Source organism: Clinocottus analis, unplaced genomic scaffold (genome assembly GCF_023055335.1).
Source record: "Clinocottus analis isolate CAN_PGR_092001 unplaced genomic scaffold, fCliAna1.0.p SCAF_24, whole genome shotgun sequence".
Lineage (NCBI taxonomy): Eukaryota > Metazoa > Chordata > Actinopteri > Perciformes > Cottidae > Clinocottus > Clinocottus analis.
This window is the reverse complement of record NW_027175976.1, coordinates 486,702-507,163: the sequence shown is the minus strand read 5'-3', so window position 1 is coordinate 507,163 and position 20,462 is coordinate 486,702. Positions and strand designations below refer to the sequence as shown.

General features: G+C 47.2%; 1 protein-coding gene across 2 annotated transcripts; it reads left to right on the top strand.

Moving 5' to 3' along the window:
* Nucleotides 1-4,964: 4,964 nt before the first annotated feature.
* LOC137794143 (collagen alpha-2(V) chain-like) lies at nucleotides 4,965-16,908 on the top strand. 2 transcript variants are annotated; one of them, XM_068590779.1, is made up of 54 exons: nucleotides 4,965-5,211; nucleotides 5,297-5,515; nucleotides 5,782-5,798; nucleotides 5,887-5,919; nucleotides 6,038-6,070; nucleotides 6,364-6,417; nucleotides 6,567-6,659; nucleotides 6,746-6,820; nucleotides 6,895-6,939; nucleotides 7,056-7,109; nucleotides 7,242-7,295; nucleotides 7,377-7,430; nucleotides 7,575-7,628; nucleotides 7,743-7,796; nucleotides 7,972-8,016; nucleotides 8,103-8,156; nucleotides 8,243-8,287; nucleotides 8,495-8,548; nucleotides 8,767-8,865; nucleotides 8,971-9,015; nucleotides 9,095-9,193; nucleotides 9,317-9,370; nucleotides 9,456-9,563; nucleotides 9,669-9,722; nucleotides 9,805-9,903; nucleotides 10,049-10,102; nucleotides 10,212-10,310; nucleotides 10,400-10,453; nucleotides 10,556-10,609; nucleotides 10,699-10,752; nucleotides 10,860-10,913; nucleotides 10,999-11,043; nucleotides 11,131-11,229; nucleotides 11,330-11,437; nucleotides 11,516-11,569; nucleotides 11,659-11,712; nucleotides 11,944-11,997; nucleotides 12,098-12,151; nucleotides 12,237-12,344; nucleotides 12,510-12,563; nucleotides 12,647-12,700; nucleotides 12,864-13,025; nucleotides 13,109-13,216; nucleotides 13,307-13,414; nucleotides 13,591-13,644; nucleotides 13,774-13,881; nucleotides 13,965-14,018; nucleotides 14,121-14,228; nucleotides 14,341-14,394; nucleotides 14,476-14,583; nucleotides 14,687-15,044; nucleotides 15,127-15,317; nucleotides 15,432-15,674; nucleotides 16,125-16,908. In XM_068590779.1, the coding sequence occupies exons 1-54, from the start codon at nucleotides 5,034-5,036 to the stop codon at nucleotides 16,269-16,271; spliced, it is 4,629 nt and encodes a 1,542-aa protein (XP_068446880.1). In that variant the 5' UTR covers nucleotides 4,965-5,033; the 3' UTR covers nucleotides 16,272-16,908. The 2 variants fall into 2 exon arrangements, with proteins under 2 accessions (XP_068446880.1, XP_068446879.1); XM_068590778.1 differs by having other exon boundaries at nucleotides 5,291-5,515.
* The last annotated feature ends 3,554 nt before the right edge of the window (nucleotides 16,909-20,462 follow it).

Here is a 20,462-nt window from a genome sequence, read left to right as displayed (position 1 = left end):
CTTTAATTAGAGCAGATAGACAAACCTAAAATGAAAAGAGGATGAAAATGATCTTTTTTCAGCAGCAGACAGAGGGTCAAAGCAAAATGGACTTTTATTTATTTCCTTTTTCATCCATTAGGTCATATAAGTGGCTACATGTTGGTGGTTTAAGTCTAACAAACTTTATTCTTGAACCACTAAGATGTCAAAGGTTATGCAGCAAACTGTAAATGTGGATTTTGTGACTTTTTTTAACTCTACGCTCAACTTAAGCTTTCAAAAGTATTTTTCTTTTTTCACCACCATCATCTTCTTTCATTATGGACAAATTTCATCCGAGTCTTTAATTAGCTGCATCTTTTCAAGGCGGAGGAGGAGGAGGAGGAGGCTGGCGCTAAACAGAGCAAGGGAAGATGAAGAGAGAGGAGGAGAGTCAGAGAAGGAGGGAGGAGGCGAGGGGGGTAAAGAGGGAGCCTGTTTCACTTTGCAGTAATCGCTCATCCAGCAGAAGCGCTCCACTCAGGGATATTTGGATTTTTCCGATCTGGATGCTGTAGCTCGGGGTCGGTCTCTCTCTCTCTCTCTCGCCCTCTCTCTCTCTCTCTCTCTCTCTGACCTCGCCGTCCGTGTGAGAGAGCGCTGCATGTCTGGCGTTCAGACATGGGCCCCTCGTTACGCTCTGGGATTACCGTCGGCCTGCTCGTGGCCTTGGCTCAGGTGATCGCCGTGACCTGTCAAGAAGACGCCAAGAAAGGTGAGCGACGGCCGACCGGAGTGACGCGATGCTGCTGCTGACAGATTCATGCAAACATACAAACTTTAAGCCTCATAGGTGAGATAGACCTGTTGTCCATAATGACAGAAGATGGTGTAAAAAGACTTTAAAAGATTAAGTTGAGCTTTTCTTTTCAGCACGAGTTAAAAAAAAGTCACAAAATCCACATTTCCAGTTTGCTGCACAACCTTTGACGGCTTAGTGGTTCAATAATAAAGTCTGTTAGACTTAAACCAACAACATGTTTCATGTTTTGATATCAGCAACTTATATGAAAAAAATAAGTTAATAAAAGTCTATATTCAGCTCTGAAAAGGATCATTCATATCGTGCTCTCCTTGTAGGTCTGTCTATCTGCTTCATATGTGTAATGCAGAATAGATAATGTTTCCTCCTGATCTGTCCTCTAATGATTCATGATTGTGCAACCGAGCCCCTGTGGAAACATTTACCTCTGTGTCTTTTTTTAAGTTATGAATGTGACAGTTGTGTTTGTCTTTCCCATTATGCTCTTGTTTTACGAGGAAGTGGTTTGGGAGATTTCCCATCTCGTGCATATTTGTGTGTGTTTTACTTCCCGAGGTAAACTGCAGCAGCCGGACCACACTGGCTCCGCGGTTTGCGAACTAAAGGTTAGAAATCACACCCACGAGCCGAGGCCAGGAGGCCTTCATTAGAAGTGATGACTGAGGCAGAACATCTTCTAGTGACAGTGACTCCTGGTGCCGAGGCTGAATCGGTTTCACGCCGACAACGTCGCAAAGTGAAAGTCTGGAAGATGGACATGTGACAGACAGAAATGTCTAAAATAAAATGTCCCAGTGAATGTGTTCCTGGGTCAACCCCCCCACCCTCCCCTCTGCAGGCTGCAGTACTATTTCGGTGCGAGGCCGAGGCTGAATGACGGGCTTCTGAGAGCCACGGCTATAATGATGTGGCCTTGCAGATGGAACGGACAAAAGCAGGCCACTAATTTTGGTCAGAGTTCGAGCCAAAGGCAGACAAGACACACCCAGAGAGAGAGAGAGATGCTGGAGATGAACTACGCCTCGCTCGCTCGCATCCAACTTCACCTCCACTGAAGCTGAAAGAGGAGGAAGAAGGACTAGTAGATGTTTATTCGGACAGGTCATGTGATGTGCAGAAGCTTTTTCTGGCCCCATAACTCAGAGGAAAGGGTTGATCCAAGCAGGAAAAAGGTGGAAAATGACTCACGAGTCATACGGTGTCTGTGCTTTACTGGAGCTGAAGGTTTGCATTGACTCTTCCAGTCTCCAAGGTCTCTCTATGGTCTTTATGCTAAGCTAACCAGCGGCTACGGACGCGACTACTTCTCAGAACTACTCTTTTAATGTCAATATATTAGCTTCTAGCTAAAGAGGTGTGTCTCTACGGACTTGCTCGCCTTTAAAGTGAAGCTATATCTGCACATGTCAGCTGTCTTTTACTGGTTGTAACCAGTTAATCAATCCATTCGTACATCAAGCACAAGAACCAATGAAAAATAAGCCAAACGTGCTGCAAAAATATGAGTTGTTGTTTTTTTTACTAGTTTACAGCATTTTCTTTCAACTTGAGAATCATTTTTTTACATCTTTAAGAACTCATACTGGTTTTAGGGTTGATTTTAGGACCCAATACTGGATTCAATGGGATATTAATTGGGAAATTACTGCAGTGGAGTCTGGTTTGTGGACTCAGTGTGGACATAATGAATGTGACGTGTGTGACTGGATGTTCCCTCTTAAATAGTCTCAGTTTCTTGATGGAAACATGATTTAAGTTAATTTAACAGTTTAACGTGTGTATGACTTTTTTTAGTTACCTGGCTGCAAAACGTAAAGGACAATTAAGATAAAGAAGTTGAAAATAGCATATTAGTCATCTTGTGGACAGACCAAGGTGCAGTTTATGTGGGCTGAATAATAATAAACCTGAGTTGAGGAGGTCTGAAAACCACAACGTCAGAGAGTTTCCACTTTAAAAGAAGCCCACAGTCAGTCAGGATAATTGCTGCCTCGCTGTATATCAGAGCCGTAATCACATTTAAACGCCTAAAAAGTATAGTTTTTGATCAGAGGAGTTGCTTTCTGAACATTCTGCACAATCCGCGGCCTGAATGAACCTCCAGCTCGCCTGCTGCCTTCGTGCTGCAGCCTGCGAGACGCTCCTCGGGGCACAGCAGGGTTCTGTAGCAGGAGTTCTCTAGCAGGAGTTCTCCGGGTGTGGCCCCTCTGTGCCGACCCAAATAAAGACCAAACCGCGAGTTCTACCCAAGCCAAACGTATAATACAGCCGCGGCGGTTTCCTCTGAAATAACTGCCGCTCTGGGGAGAGGCTCCACCACATAATCAGTGTTCAGGATTAAAATACGCTCGCAGCGCTCGTAGCAGGTGGCCATGTTTGCTTTTTTTGTTTCAGTTTGGCACTTTTAATTTCTTCCTTTTCATGCATTGGGAAAAGAGATAAACTGTAAAACAAACCCATCATTTAATTTGATTTAATTGCCTTTAGTGCTGCAACTGATTCTTTTCATTCCTTAAGAAACAACATCACAATGAAGAGTCTTGAATATTGAAACATTATGTTGATAAAGTGTTAGTCGAGTAAAAAAGTCACATGTTGTGCTGCTTTTCTCGCTATAATGTAATTTATGAAAGGACTTTAAACACATGTGACTCCTTTCCCTCGTGATGACACGACATGCAGACGGTTTATGAACCATAATGTGCAAAACTATATGCTTCATCTTGTCCACAGGTGGAGACATTAGAATGATTACACAGCAGCACAGACACATTCACAGACACATTCACAGCCCGGAGCTGTCGGTCCCACCACAGTCTAGTCACAGTGCCTTGCTCAAGGGCAGCTCAGTGGCAATTTGCCTGAAAGCGGCTGTCATATAATTCTTACAGCAATACATAGTTTGGAACTACATTTTTGGTTTTCTGCAAGCGATAACTCGACCTAAAATACATCGACTCGTTCTGCTTTCTCCACCCTACTTTTGACAACCTGTGATAATCTATGTTTAAAGTTTGTTTTTAAAGTATTTTCTCTTTTGAGTTCTAGAGGCGAGCACAAACCAGCTCTGGCTACACGGAGGCATTGGTTCATGTTGTTTAATATTAATATCATACATTAATGACATTTAACACAGTTTGGTGACCTGGAAGGTCAGATAATAGAAGATCCCATTGAAAGCAGCAAGCGTTTCCCACAATGCAACTCTGTGACATCCTTTCATTCTACATTCCAGCGTTGAACCTTCAGCCTCCAGACATGAGAAACATCAGACATTAGAGTGCAGCGGCTCGTGTGCCAAACTGCCTCTGATGCTACAATCTGTGGAATCTCCCTTTAACATTACAGATCATAATTATGAGGCTTTCAGGGAACGTTAAGTCTTCTTCTCTCTGCTTTGGAGAGCATTGCTTAGTAATGGGTGCAGCCTAGTGGCCAGAAGGGGAACTGCAGTTCCATTATGGTATTTAGAGATGTTTTATTGTATTAAATCAAACAATAAATATAACATAAATATAACAATAGCACCTTGTTGGATAATCTGTGTGTTCAGCTGCACTAACAGACATTTTAAGGAGAGTTTTTATTTAGAATTATTGTTCTTCTGGTGACAGAAATAAGAAAAGTAATTAAAAAGTCTTTTCTTGACGGATGCTTATCTTCTGGAGACTGACCATTATAAATAGCATGCATATTGAAGTTTTAAACACACACACACACACACACACACACACACACACACACACACACACACACACTCACACACACACACACACACACACACAGCTAACGCAGATGCAGTTTTTGGCTCACCTCCATCAGTCAGGACTGCTGGTGCTGTCTCTTTTTCAGGCTCCATTCTGTGCACACGACCAATACGATTTATTTTCAATTCTACAATATTGTGTTCAAAGTTTCCCTTTGATGATGGTGTGTGTTTGCATGAGGAACGTAACAGTAATGACTTCTACCCTTTCAGAAAAGCTAGCATGAAGATCAGCATGTTAGAGTATGTTATTGGTTTGTTTTCATGCTTTTCTTGCCAATAGTTAGATTAAAACATGCACACTACTCTAACTAGTCATGAACATGGTGTCAATCTTCTCATAACTCGTGGCAAGAATGCAAACAAAAAGCATAAAATGTTGACATTCAAAACTTCTTCCAGGTTCTAATTAAATGTCTCCGTGTTCTCTGTTTTCATAAAGACACCTGCACAGAAAATGGACAAGTCTACGCCCACAATGACATGTGGTCCCCGGAGCCGTGTCGGGTGTGTGTGTGCGTTACGGGGGCCGCCGTGTGTGAGGACGTGGTTTGCGAGGACCTCGGCGACTGTGAGAAATCTGTGACCCCCAAGGGCGAGTGTTGCCCCGTGTGCTTGACTGCAGGTCCATCCTCGGCCCTCAGTTCAGACCCCACAGCAGGTGAAGCTGTTCATCACCTCCTCAGGTTGTCGGGTGTCCAGTGTGTGCTTCGTTTAAAACATCCGTCTCTCCGTTCCAGCTGCAGATGAGAAGAAAAAGGAAAGCTGCACGGTGGACGGGGAGGTCCACCAGCACGACCACATCTGGAAACCGGAGCCCTGTCGCGTGTGCGTCTGTGACAACGGCGTCGCCGTCTGCGACGAGGTGCAGTGCGAGCTGCTCCACGGCTGCGAGAAGGCGGTCACGCGCCAGGGCGAGTGCTGCCCCGTGTGCGACAGCTTCGCCAGCGCCAGCCGCACGACAGGTGAGCCAATCAGAGTCCACGGTGCAGAAGATTGAGAAAATATACCATAGAATATGAAAATAAACATAAGAATACATTCAAATATGTAATTAAAGTGTAAAGGTGTGCAGGAATGTTAAAGTGCATGCCTTTGAGAGGAATTTGATCTTTCATGCTAAATGCCATAGAAATCTATTAAAATACAAACATCATTTAGGCCTGGAAGACTATACCTTATGCAGACAAAGTTCATGAATAAACATGTTTCTTTATGTGTTTTTCCCAAGAAATGATGAGCTTCAAGGTAAGTCATGGTTCATTCTGACATGTATTAATATTTAAAAGCAAATATCAACTGTATTGTTGTAGTTTTTAATACGTTTAATTCATAGGGACAGAAAGGTGAACCAGGTGATATCCCACAAGTAAGTAATCTCACAATTATGTCTTTACATGCAATACATCTTTACATGTACATATTTCAGCTTCTAATAAATTTAAATTTAAATGTAGTTTCGTTACAAACGCGTTCTTGTTACTCAGGTTGTGGGGCTCCCTGGACCTTCCGGACCCTCGGTGAGGTTTTATTTTGCTCACTCTATTGTTTTTATTTTTAACTGACAATATGTATAAGATATAAAGTTACAGAAATGAATTAGAATGTATTGTTATTGAACAAACTCCTTTATAATAATCTATTTTCACTGAGTTTAACACGAGAGGGCACCAGAGGGTCATCGGAGTGCTTATGATTGGAAACGCTTAAACACTTAATAAATAAATGTGCAAAGATGACTTTATGATGACTTGCATCTCTACGCATATCTATCATACATCTATCGTATCTCATGCTTGTGTTTCTGATGCAGGGGCGTCATGGAGCTCCTGGAAACACTGGAAAGAGAGGCTTCAAAGGCAGGCGGGTCAGTCCGGATCAATACTTTAAATGCTATAAAGCTACAAGCTAATCTGCTCATCATGCAAGCTCTAATTTAAATATCATGTAATACGCCTTTCTTAAAGGGGAACGATTTGTCTCTACTGAACGATGTTTCATTATTTAACCCTCCAGGGATTGACGGGCCCTCAAGGATTTGACGGAGAGCCCGGTGTGCCAGGAAATCCAGGAGAGCCGGGACCCCCAGGCCCCCCGAGCCACCCTGGGGTGAGTTTGCCTCGAAGCTTCATAGATTTTTTTTGTGAACATTCCTTTGCTGAACACTTCTCTTGAATCCTCTTCGTCCCTAAAAGGGCAACCTGGTGTCACAGATGGCGGCAGGTTTCGGGGAGAAGTCCAGCGTGGCCGGGATGGTGTCGGGAACGAGGGTGAGTGAAGTATTCCAAAGTATTTTGGAGATGATGTTCAATTTAACTCAGTGTGTGCAATGTGTGTATTTCAGGGTGAACCAGGACCACGAGGACCTTCAGGGACGCCCGGACAACAAGTACGTTCTCATCCTCCAAGCAAAGATTTAAATTTCCCTGTTGTCATAAGACTTGATCTATGAACACAATACACTTCCTTTTATCATATGTTACTGTCTTCATCCCCTCGGTTTAGGGTCCATCAGGGGCTCAGGGATATCCGGGAGAGGCTGGAGACACAGGACCGATGGTAGGAACATTTCTGCCTCTTCATATTATATTTTACATCTGATGCTCATCTTCACGTCGAGTGTCCATCAGGAGAAAATCTAAACTGGCCTCTGAGCCGGCAGTGGTCCTGAGTCCTTGTGCTTGTTCACAGGGGGAGCCGGGTCACCGAGGACCAGACGGGCCTCCTGGGAAAACCGGACTTGATGTGAGTGGAACATACATGCATTCTCGTGAAAATGCAGAATATGCTGTTAGTGTTATTCATCACTTCACTTTTCCTGCTCAGGGGGAAGCTGGAGCTGCAGGTGCTCCCGGAGAACCAGGATTTCCAGGATCTGTGGTAAGTCTCCCAGTCCTCCATCATCCACACAACACATCATAATCATAGTATAACCAAACATACAAGCGATCCACGCTGATTATGACCTAAAGACTGAGACCTGTGTCTTTGCAAAGAGTGTGTTGATTATTTCTTTCAATTCAGGGAGCAAGAGGATTCCCAGGACTTCCTGGTCATCCAGGACTGAAAGGTCCCAAGGTCAGATCATCAAAACCTCCACCAAGCCTCACTTTCCATGCTTGTTTTTCATGCTTTAATGTGAGAAACATCAAAGACTTAATACATTAATGTTAATTTAAATCTCTGCAACAGGGAATTGCCGGTCTTTTTGGGCCAAAAGGAGAGTCCGGAGCGCTAGGAACTAAGGTACGAATTCCTCGTCTAATGTTCTCAAAGTGGACATTTCAGCAGCTGCTATGTGGAAGCTCAATCAATGTTGATGGTGAATCCATTAAAGCAACTCCCCCCGTGCCTACATGTACCAGGATGCATTGCGTGTCATACAGGGCCGAATCAAACAACCCTGCCTTGTGTCTTGCAGGGTAAATCCGGTACTCCGGGTGCGATGGGTGCTGCAGGCCCACCGGTAGGCAACACATGCAGAGAACATATCACACAGCGTCTCACACAGCTGTCAGTCACACAGATGCTGAGCCAGCGTTTTGTTTTCAGGGACCAGCGGGCATGCAGGGAGAACGAGGCCGAGCCGGAGCCACCGGTCCTCTGGTGAGGGACACGAAACATCTTTATCCGTTTAGGAAAAGAGCAAAAACTGTCAAATGGAGGGTTGAATGATTTTCTTTCTCTTTTAGGGAAAACGTGGTGAAAACGGCCATGTTGGCAAACCCGGTCCTCTGGTGAGGAATTACATCTACTAACTGTATTAACGTTCAGAGCAATAGTCTGATATTTTAAGAAAGAAGGTTTTTGACAACTCTCTGCAAGAAAATGAACCTCCCGGTGTTGAAATACTGCTTCACAATACTTCTATGCTTCACTGTTTTTTTTCATTATTTCACTACATAATGCACATTGTAAACAAAAATAATGATTTCTCGCTACAGGGTCCGATAGGAATCCCCGGAGTTCAAGGATTTCCCGGTAACGCAGGAATGAAGGTCAGACGCTCTTCTGGCGCGTCATCTTTCTAGAAGTTTTCTTTAACGTGAATCATTTGTGATTCAGCTGTTATTTAGCAAATTGCATATTGTGGCCGAACCACTACCGTGACCGTTATGCTCAACGCACACGCTGAACATCACGTTGACACTCTTTGGGAATAAAACTTTAAAGCTGAAGCTAACTCTCCATCTGGAACTTGTGTCCTGGTGCGCAGGGTGAAGCAGGACCAACGGGGGTCCGAGGAAGTGCGGGCCAGCAGGGCCCCAGAGGGGACGGCGGTCACGTGGGACCCGCCGGGCCGTCGGGACAGCAGGTGTGTTACAAGTTCATTGTTGGCGTTTCATTTTTAAAGTGCGCACACGTTGTTGGACTGTATTTGGCGTCAGGTGAGTGAGTATGAGTTCATTGTGTTTAACAGGGTGCTTTAGGACCTGACGGAGCTCCGGGTGGCCGCGGCTCTGGAGTAAGTATGCAACACCATGAGTTATAGAGCACATCTTCGTCTGTTAATCTGTCTTTAACGCTAATCCACTGCTCCTTAGGGTCTCGCAGGTGTCCAGGGTCCAACAGGGCTGTTGGGGCAACCCGGCCCCCCCGGCCCTCAGGGAACCACAGGAACAGCAGGACCAAAAGGCCAATTGGTACAAGCCCCAGTTGCATCCAAGTGTCTTTGATGAATCTCCAAAGTCTTCCTCCGCCTCCATTTTGTTTCTGATGTCGTGGCTCATGTCCTGACCTCCAGCTTGTCTGATCCTCCTCTACAGGGCGAAGCTGGACTGTTTGGATTCAAAGGAGAAGCTGGATTCAAGGGGGAAAGAGTAAGCTGAGACACGTTTATCTTCAACGTTATTTTGGAGGACTGAGTCCGATGATTGATTGGCTGATTATTGATTGCTGGTTTAGGGCGACCACGGCGTTCCAGGCCCATTGGGCCCGATGGGAGACGACGGCAAACGTGGACCCCGAGGTGACGCCGGATCCATCGGGCCTCCAGGAGCTCAAGGAGAGACAGTCAGTCGACTTCTACTTCATGTTTAAGAAAACATTCACACATTTAAGCAGAGGATGTTTCATGATCTCAGGGCCGAAATGTATCTGGAAACTCTTTCGTTGCAGGGAGCTCCAGGAAACAGAGGTTTCCCAGGTGGAGACGGTTTACCAGGACAAAAGGTAAAGCAACACCATTTAATAACTTGTTTGTTCTCATTATTCCAGACCATGACGTGTGTTTCTGTGCTTCTGAACCAAACAGGGAGCCATGGGGGAAAGAGGACTGTCGGGGTCGACCGGCACCAAAGGTTTACCTGGAGATCTAGGACGTAATGGAGAGTCCGGTCTAACAGGAGCTCGGGTACGACAGACAGATCATTTATTATGAGTGTCGACAGAGCAACCTCACATTGGGAGAACATCTTGAGGGGTTTAACCTTTGAGCTGGCTGCAGTGATGGAGAGGTGTACCGCTGCATCTTCAGAGACATGTGTCTGACTTCACAGGGTCTGTCAGGACTTCTTGGGGCCCAGGGATCCGAGGGGAAGCAAGGACCAATGGTACAATACACATGCAGACCAACACAGTGAAATGAGAACCGAGAGCACAGTGTGCGAACATGTGTTAATGTTAGCTAAAGTGTGCTAACGGTTCTTTTGGTCGATCCAGGGCTCAGCCGGAGACGACGGCAAACAGGGACCAGCCGGTTCTAACGGGGGCCGCGGGTCAGCGGGACCGATGGGCCTGCCGGGACCGAAAGGCTTCGCTGTCAGTACATATTGTAGATTTAATATACGTCGTCAGATATTTTTGCGCAGCAGCAGATGAAAGTGACTTCTGTGGCTCCTGATTTTCAGGGTGACGCTGGCAAGATCGGAGAGGCTGGCGGCGCCGGGGTTCCAGGTCAAAGGGCAAGTTACCTTCACTGTTTATATATTAAACTGTGTTTATGCTTCATACTACATCATAAATACATCCGTAATATCCTGATAGCGGCTGTGTCTGTCCTCTAGGGCGTGAATGGAAAAGACGGAGAGGAAGGCGCTGCTGGTCCAGCTGGTCCAGCTGTAAGCATCCAACCGTCAAGACATCCTCATCATTAATGATTTAATAACATGATGGTTAGATGATTTATATCCTTTTTTCTTTTCTTCAGGGTGTTGCAGGAACGAGGGGAGAGCAGGGACCACAGGGACTGCATGGTTTCCAGGTACACTGCATCCCAAAATTATGAAAAAAATACTCTATTTCAGCATATTAAGTATGCATTTAAATATTGTTATTAGCATTAAATCAAAGATGGTTGGTGTTTATTAGGGCTTGCCAGGATCATCAGGACCACCTGGAGAGTCAGGAAAACCAGGTGTTGAGGTAAGACTCAAGAAAAAGAGAGCTAATACATTTTGATTCAGAAGTCCTTCCTATCATATTGCATTCATTATGCGTTGGTTCCCAGGGTCTTGCTGGAGAAGCTGGTGTCGGTGGAGGAACTGGACCCCGGGTGAGTCCATCACTGATCTCTCACAGTAAGAGATTTAGTGCAACGAGGAATTGTTGCGTGACTTCATCCCTCTGGTTGTTCTCACAGGGAGAAAGAGGACCTCCAGGAGAGAGAGGGGGAATCGGGTCTAATGGGCTGCAGGGAGCCAAAGGAGGTCCAGGTGGACCAGGACCAGATGGAGCCAAGGTATCGTGACCTTAAAGACGCCGACACACGCAGAATTTTGCTGCTTGCACAGCCTGTTGGCGATGAGCTGCACACCTGAGATGTGTTTGGTCCTCTTCAGGGTAGCGTCGGTCCAAAGGGGGCTGTCGGAGAGGGGGGAGGTCCAGGACTCCAGGGGATGGCCGGAGAGAGAGGCATATCCGGACCTTCAGGCCCGAAGGGAGACGCAGTAAGTCAAATGTTAGAGACACCATCCAACACGACCCCCAGTGGAGGAAGAACCTGAGGGACTGATCTCTTGTTGCAGGGCTCTGCTGGAGCGAGCGGACAGGAGGGGAACGCCGGCGCCGACGGTGCACGGGTGAGTCGACAAACCCATCCGTGGCCGACAAGCTTACGCTTGAGTTTACTGATGTGATGTTCTAATACACACTCTTATTGGATCAAAAGGGGCTTCCTGGTTCTGTGGGACCTGCTGGTTCTAGTGGACCCAATGGAGAGAAGGTGAGCTCAAAAGCACACGATTAATGTGTTGAACCTGGCAATGGTCGTGTCGTTAGCCAAAGATTAGCCAAAATGGACAATATTTGACAGAAAAAGAATAGACGCGGAATAAAGAAAGCTCTAAACGAGGCAAAGGGGAAATAATTATGATTCTCTTGGTGCCAAACAACAGGCCAGAGCTATTTAAGAACTCAAATCAATAAAATTACTGATGAAGTGACTTCATTTCAGGGTGAGACCGGCCCGCCAGGACCTGCAGGACGCCGTGGAACGAGAGGAATCACTGTCAGTACCACTTTTTATTTTACAACCGACATCAAACTTTGAATGACCGTACTTCCATTCCTTGTTGATGAAGAGTGTCTCTGCGTGACGGTGTTAACAGGGTTCTACTGGTGAAACTGGTCCTACTGGTGCCGTTGGCTTCCCTGGACCCGCTGTAAGTGGCAGGCGGTCGTGTCCGAGATATACAGACGGATAAACCAATGAAAATACTTGATTTTCATTTCCTGTTTCCGTCAAAGGGTCCTGATGGTCAACCTGGGGTCAAAGGTGACGCCGGTGGGGCAGGTCTGAACGGAGAGGGAGGAGCTCCTGGACCACAGGGGATGGCTGGGAAATCAGGAGGACAGGTAAAACCATTGAGCTTTAAACTGGGAAAAGAAATAGCCCAACCACTTGTCTACATGCTACTCATGTGCGTGTATGTGTGTGTGTGTGTGTGTGTGTGTGTGTGTGTGTGTGTGTGTGTGTGTGTGTGTGTGTGTGTGTGTGTGTGTGTGTGTGTGTGTGTCTAGGGGCCTGTTGGAGTGACAGGATTGAAGGGTGGCAGAGGAACCCAGGGGGCAACGGTGAGTCCGGCTTCATCTTTCATGTCTTTGTTTCTAACTTGAGCTTTCTTTATGATCTTACTGGGACTGTGCTCTTCCCACAGGGCTCTACTGGTTTCCCCGGGCTGCCTGGAGGAGTCGGCCCTGTTGGCTCTAATGTGAGTTAACTGGTTATAAAATGTGGATTCATTAAGTCACACTTGTTTTACCTGAACCATGGACTGAGGGCATATTGTGTGTGTGTGTGTGTGTGTGTGTGTGTGTGTGTGTGTGTGTGTGTGTGTGTGTGTGTGTGTGTGTGTGTGTGTGTGTGTGTGTCAGGGTGCTGTTGGGGCAGACGGGCCAATAGGAGCTCCAGGAAAGTCGGGATCTGCCGGGATCATCGGGGAGAACGGCGCTCCGGGACGTCAAGGAGACAGAGGAGCTTCAGGAGCGCCGGGCAGCCCCGGAGAGAAGGGAGACTCTGGAGAGGACGGTACCGGGGTAAGAAAATCAACCTTTAAGTGACGATCTACACATACACACACACATACTGAGGCGTGTCGGCTCTTGTGTTGCTCTGCCAGGGCCCGGACGGGCCGACTGGACCTAACGGCGCCGCAGGACAGCGAGGCATCGTGGGGCAGCCTGGACTGAGAGGAGAGGCGGGCCTACCGGGTCTGCCGGGTCCCGCTGTGAGTACTCGCCACTCTTGGTTTTGACCGCACAAAGACAGACGGTGTCTTTGGTTGGTTGGTTGATTGATTGATTGATTGATTCCTCAGGGTCCACCTGGGAAAGCCGGAGCGTCTGGAGTTCAGGGAGGCACGGGGCCCGCCGGTGGAGTCGGTTTATCGGGGGCCAAAGGGCCGAGAGGAGACGCCGGACCTGAGGTTTGTCGAGTCGTCCGCTGTGTGTGTTTTTTTTACCTGAAAATCACTGCACCTTATCTTTTGAAAACATGAACCGCCGTATGGCAGAGGAACGTGTCCCTGCAGGTCAGAGAGTCGTTTCTCGGCTTTCAAGTCACTCTCGTGTACGTTATCGGGTCATATCTGTGTTTTCTCAGGGGATCAATGGAGCGGACGGGCCTCCTGGGAAGGACGGTCTCATAGGAGCCAGGGTAAGAGTGGACAGGATGTGCTCATGCTACCTCATGCTACCTCATGCTACCTCATGCTACCTCATGCTACCTAATGCACCATGCACCAGGCTGTGTGTAGTAACAGCCAGCATGTGTGTGTGCTTCCAGGGAGACAGGGGCAGTGCGGGTCCAGAAGGTCTGGCTGGTGCTGCAGGTTCTCCAGGAACTGAGGGTTCTGTGGGTATGACTGGAGGTCCGGGACAAAGAGGCGAGAACGTGAGTTTGACGAATAACAATAGGCTCCACCTGTCAATCACACATCAACAGCTCTGTTCATTGATTGTTTGTGTTGCGTTCAGGGTCCCGTGGGATCCGCTGGACCCCAAGGAGCAACCGGAGTACGGGGGAAAGTGGTGAGCGGGACATGAGAGCGTTTGACATTGTTGATACCCCAACAAATGAACTTATAACTTGAAGAGTAAAACACTGTTTTCTCATGCTGCGTCTAACTTTAGGGCCCTCAAGGACCACAGGGAGAGAAAGGAGCCGCCGGAGAAACAGGAGAGAGGGGACAGAAAGGACACCGAGGTTTCACCGGGCTCCACGGTTTGCCAGGAACGACTGTAAGCAAAGTGTTTAAAATACTTGCAGTTCTTTGGGTTCTTCTCATACTACTGTGAGCTGGTACTGGAACACAGAGCACAGACGATGAGACGGCATTCTTCTTGGTTTCAGGGCGCCACAGGCGACGCCGGGGCGACAGGTATTGTTGGACCAGCAGGGCCGAGGGTGAGTGTATACCAGCACCAATGCACATGTGAAGCTCCGTCTCATTAAAAAGTGTAAATGACCCACTCCTGCGCCGTACAGGGTCCTCCAGGAGTGGCGGGCCCTCCAGGAAAGGAAGGAAACATCGGTCATCCCGGACCGATGGGCGCTCCAGGAAGCAGAGGATCCGGCGGTGAAATCGGAGCACAGGTGACACAAGATGGCGTCCACTGTACAATCCGCTTATGAGACAAGTTCATTGACTGCAATGACCGCCAGAACGCCAAATCATCTTTGTCATCTTCCTGGTCAGGGTCCACCTGGTGATGCAGGACCGACCGGCGCTCCGGGCCCCCCTGGACCTCCCTCCATGGGTCTGGAGGACCTCTACGCTCCCTCTTACGATTACGACGGGAACGCCCCCGGGCCAGAAGCCGTGGAGTTCCTCGAGGACGACGTGGCCGCCGACCCTCCTCCGCTCCCGGAGATCAACCAAGACGAAGCCCTCCCCAATAAGGAGGCGGCCGTCCTGCGCGCAGACACCGGAGTCCACGCCTCGCTGAAGACCCTCAGCGGACATCTGCAAAACCTCCGCAGTCCTGATGGCAGCCAGCTGAACCCTGGGAAAACCTGCCAGGACATCAAGCAGTGCTACCCCCAGAAGAAGAGCGGTGAGGGTCCCGTTGTCTGCTCCCCATGTTTAGACCAGCACCACAAACGCAATCTAACTTATGAATGTAACGTTCGATGCAGGTGAGTACTGGATTGATCCAAATCAAGGAAGCACAAAAGATGCCATCAAGGTCTTCTGTAATATGGAAAATGGTGAAACCTGCATCTCCGCCAACCCGGCCAACATTCCCCGCAAAGCCTGGTGGACCAAGTCCAGTCCCAGCGCCAACAAACCCGTCTGGTTCGAAGCCGACATGAACGGTGGAACCAAAGTAAGAAATATATTTTTAAAAATATGCATTTCAGGGCTTTGAAATCTTTCATTCCTAACATGATGCGTTTGGCAGAGAATCCAGTACTCACGTCACGCTGTCATCCAATTTCAGTTCCACTATGGAAACAGCGAGGAGCGGCCCAACGTGGTGGCGGTTCAGATGAAGCTGCTGCAGCTCTTGTCCAGAGAGTCGCACCAGAACATCACGTACCACTGCAGGAACAGCGTGGCGTACAAAGACGAGAGGAACACCAACCTGAAGAAAGCTCTGGTCCTCAAAGGCTCCAACGGCCAGGAGCTGAGAGCGCAAGGGAACGTGCGCCTCAGGTACACCGTCATGGAGGACGGCTGCACGGTGAGTCATCAAAAAAAGCCCAAAACGGCTGTATTTGGATGTATTGAACACCATCAGTAATATACAAGTGACATATATGGTTTGGTATCAGAGAAAATCCAATGCAATGTTGAAGACCTCTGTACTAAACCCTCTGTGACTTTGTTCTGCTTTACTGGATGTTCACATGTTGAATGGCGGACCTGAAACATCTTCATTTCCTCTTCACCAGTAACATATAGACTGATATCTACACAACTCAACATCTCATATGTGTACTTTTTATTATCACACCACATTATTCAAACCACCCTCGTGGCTGCAGAGATGCACCCTTTTAGTTTGGTGGGACATTTTCGAGTGAAGGGACGAAAAATAGGTTTCCAGAATAGACCCAGAATAAACTAGAGACCACCATAGCGACAGGGAGAAGCTTCTGCTGATCCGTACGTCTTTCTTCTCGTCCCTCAGAAATCAAACGGCCAGTGGGGCACGACGGTGATCGAGTTCAGGACTCAGACGTCCGCCCGGCTGCCCGTGGTGGACGTGGCTCCCATGGACGTCGGGAAACCGGATCAGGAGTTCGGCCTGGACATCGGCCCCGTGTGCTTCTCATAAAAAACAACACAAGATGGACAGAAACAGCCCTTTTTTACAGAAGCGACATCATGACCGGTAAATTAGAGTATACGGACTCGTCTTTCTGTGAGCGTACAAGACGATGGAGGTTAGGTTCTTCCTCACGTGGCTGCGTTTCCCTCAAAGCTGTTGAAGTACAGCGTGCTTGCTGCGTGACCGGCAGGACGCTGACGTAATTTATTCACCTTGTCAATAAATGTATCTACGGGGAAATGCATGTGGGTGGAAACAATAAAGTCTGAGGTGCTAACATGAAACGTAAGAAGAGTTTGGAGGGATTGTAAAGTTGCACAAACTGGAAAAAAGCCAATAATATTAAAGCTGAAAGAGATGCAGATTACATTAGAACTGTTGTAGCAAATAAAAGAAATCAAACCTTTTTATTTGGCTTTTTTTACTCCAGTAATTGCACGTCCAAGCCTGGAAAGGGCAAGAGTTAATATAGCAATGACTTTTAATGAGATAAAAAGATTGAGATCATGCTTAAACCTAAATTATTAAGTTCTGTGCAGGAACTCATTTACTCTTTCAACAGAAAACCTTTATCTGCTTTTAAAAACCCCAACTGTAAATGCAACATATGACTGTAAATTGCAAATTATTTGTTTGTTGTTGGATGTGGAATAAATGTCTTTATCTGGAATGACCAAAGCCTAGAAAGTTGAATAAATCAATCCCCCTCTCGAGGAAACGAGTTTGCATGAGCTCAGAAGTGGCACCACCTCACCACCAGAGGGAGACAAAGACTCCTACACAGCCTCACGATCAGATTTAACCACCGGACGTGGAAAAGTTCCTTCATGAGATGGAAACCAGCAGAGCTCTGGTGGTTGTAAACCAATACACATGTATGCAAATACAAAACAGACATGGACTCATGCTGCACCCACTTATTTACGTTTCTCCATGCCCCCTGCATTTCCTTAATTATCTCCACAACCACATCGGTGTTTAACTTCATTTCACGTCGCTACATTTCTGCAACCTATGAAAGCCCATTCCCGCCACAAAAGAAAGTATGAAAAACAAAAATCAACAAAAAAAAAATCATAATGATGCAAGCTAAGTGTTGACGTGTTAGCTCAACAGATAACAGCGTTGCTTTTAATGTGGCTGTTGCTGTGTTTCTCAAAGGGGGCGACCGCTACCACAGACACACAAAGCCCTTAAAACAAGCCTGTTCTTTCTTTCCAACATGTCGGAAATCTTAATTAGATCATTCTGGATGTTCATAGTTATGATCAACATATGTTAGAAAAGTGATTCTTTTGAAAACATAACACAAGTATAAGAACTCATACAACTACTTCATCTTTTACAACGTAAACCTAAACCCTAAATAGGTGAATAGTGACTAAAAGGTAACACTGGCGGCCTGAAGGCTGCATGCATGTGGGTGTATGATCAAAAGAGAGCGAGGGAGCGAGGGAGAAGGCGTCCTGACAGGAAGAAAAAGAGTCAAAGTTCAGGCAGCACATGTTTCTGGGTCGACCTCTCTCCTCTGCGCCGCTGAAAGACGTGACACTCTCTCCGCTTCCTGCAGCCCGGCCTCTTCACATCTGTCAGGTGGTCATTTTTAGCCGGGCTGCTATTTTCGAGCATGGAAAATTTGAGCAGAGCAGGTATAGTTCTTCTATTTTTCTTCTTCCTGGAAGTCAAATGCATTTAAAATTAATTCAATAACATGTTCAATAAAGAATAAAAGCAAAAGATGCACCACAGAATCCAAGACTGCAACATAACAGAGAAAGAGAAACCACACTCTTGTGTTATATTTATTATTAGGTATTCTTTCATATCCCTTTCATTGCTCTCCATACAGACTGCACATCCTCATGCATTACCTCAAGTTTGATGTATGTGTTGTATTTAAGTGTTGACTTAATTGCAGTTTCTTCTCGTCGTTCAGGTATTTGGAGCACAATGAAAGGTCAGGCGGGTCGCCGGCGTTATTATTGTATACATGAGCCTCATCGTCCTCTCTCCCTCTCTTTCATCTCATCCTCTCGCTCGCACGTACACTTCAAAGTATTTCTGCATCAAAATTCTGTGAAGAAAAAAACAGGCCGCGGACCGCTGGAGTCTGCGACCCTGAGATGACTTGGCAGCGACGCCCAGATCCCGAATGGGGTGTCTCTTGTTCGCCGAAGGAGCCTCCGTGAGATTTCCCAGCTACACCTTTTCCTTCCTGTGCACCCTCCGACCCCACCTCACGACGCCCCTGCACAGCTCTCAGAGCAAGAAAACGGTGGGAAAGCATCCTGAGAAGAGAGCAAACTGTCGACCTGAATGATCCTCCAGCGGCACCACAACGTCAGGTCCGTCACAGTGATGGAGTCTGCTGGTGATACTGGGACAGAGAAGACATGTCAGCGTCTATCACAGGTTTACTGGGAGGTTAGTCCCACCGTGCCATTTTGCTTTTTATTCCTTAATCTTTTGGCATCAAGCCTGTTTTCTGGAAATCCGATAAATGGATAATATACTCCTACTAAATTAGGATTATCTCCTCAACCACAAGGCCTATTTGAATAATTGTAAAAGGTATATTGTACAGAAAACCATTGTGAACATGGAAAATAAGTTGATATATGTGTTACTAGTATATTGGTTTATGATAGTGCACATAAAAGGAAAAGAAATATTTATATTTTGCAAAATAGGTTGTACTTTCATATCGTAACTATATTTGCTATATTTTATTTACTATATAACATAGGTCTGTATTTTAAGCCTTTGTGCGTTTGCCTTTGATTGAGTGAAGTTAATTTAAAGCTCAGGGGTATAAAATATCTCCGATATAGTACGTTAGCTTGGTTTTAAACGGGACAAAAGACACGTAAACCTTTGAAAAACGTTCCTTTTCTTTGAAAAGTAAGTTTGCTTCCCTGTGGGCCTCTGGGGAGTTGAACACACGCGTGCTTTGATTTTAATGTGAATTTTATGGTTTGTGCCACATGATGACATCAAAAAGAGAAATAGAGTGAAAATTCACACACTAAATTCTCGCTTTAAACGCTTTTACAGTTGCTGCCTCTCTATTCACACACACACACACACACACACACACACACACACACACACCAGCTGAGGTCAAAGCCGATCGAAAGGGAAATGGGCCGCTTTAACATCCCACCTTTTCCCAAATCCTGGGCGGAGCGTGTGCCCGGTGGCAGGAGGGAAGAGGGGGAGGGGAGGTGGAGGAGGAGGTGGGGGGGGGGGGGGGGGGGGAGAGGGGGGGAGGAACAATGGCAGGAAACTGGGAGAGGAGTGAGGGAGTTCCTGTTGGCAGCTCGATGCCGAAGACGAAGAGCGGCGACGCGCCTCGCTACAAGTGGACTCTGGCCCGCCGCCCCGGGCCGGAGGAATCGGGCTCTTCAAAAAACTGCGATACGCTTGATTGTTGGAGATGTTTGGCGAGCGATTTGATTCCAAACGTCTGACGCTTGAAGGGCGGGACGTCTGCTCTCATGTTCTGCTGCGAGAGAAAATGAGAAATGGAAACGAAAACAAAAATCGCTCGCAAAGCAAATAAGCATCATTGTACCCTTCAGTGTCGCACCCATCAGGAAGGTCACCTTCACGCCCGCATCGTTGACCTTCAGTCCCGCCTCTGGGTCCGTTTCATTGGTCCTCACCCGGGTTCAGCTCTCATACGAGGCTCCATGGAAACACCAGAGCTCATCAGACCACAATGCATCAGCGCTTTAAAGTACTGTTTATTAAAGCGTTTACATCGGTACCATTGTGTGCTCATGCTGAGATCGGACATTTAAAAAAACTCTGACTTCTCTATCAGGCAAAGCTTTCATCCATTTCGATGCAGCTGAGGTCAAAGGTCACGACACGTTTCGAGGCCCACGGCGCTCTCCATCACGACGCCCCGTCCAGAAAATACCAAAAGCGGCGCCGCGACCAGACCAGCGAGCGCCGGCTTCGCTCGGCGGTGAGCTGCTGGGATGATCCTGACCCCGCGGTGGCAGCGGCCTGAAAGCAGGCAGGCTTCATGCAGGCCGCACCCAGACGCGGGTCACATCCCTGCAGCCGGGCCACATCGCTCACGCCGGAGCGCCGCACGCCCCCCACGCCCTCCAGCGCCGCCAAGAACTCATTCCATTGTTCTCAAGGGTGAGACATCCCTGGCGTGCACAAGAGGTCAGATCACGCTAT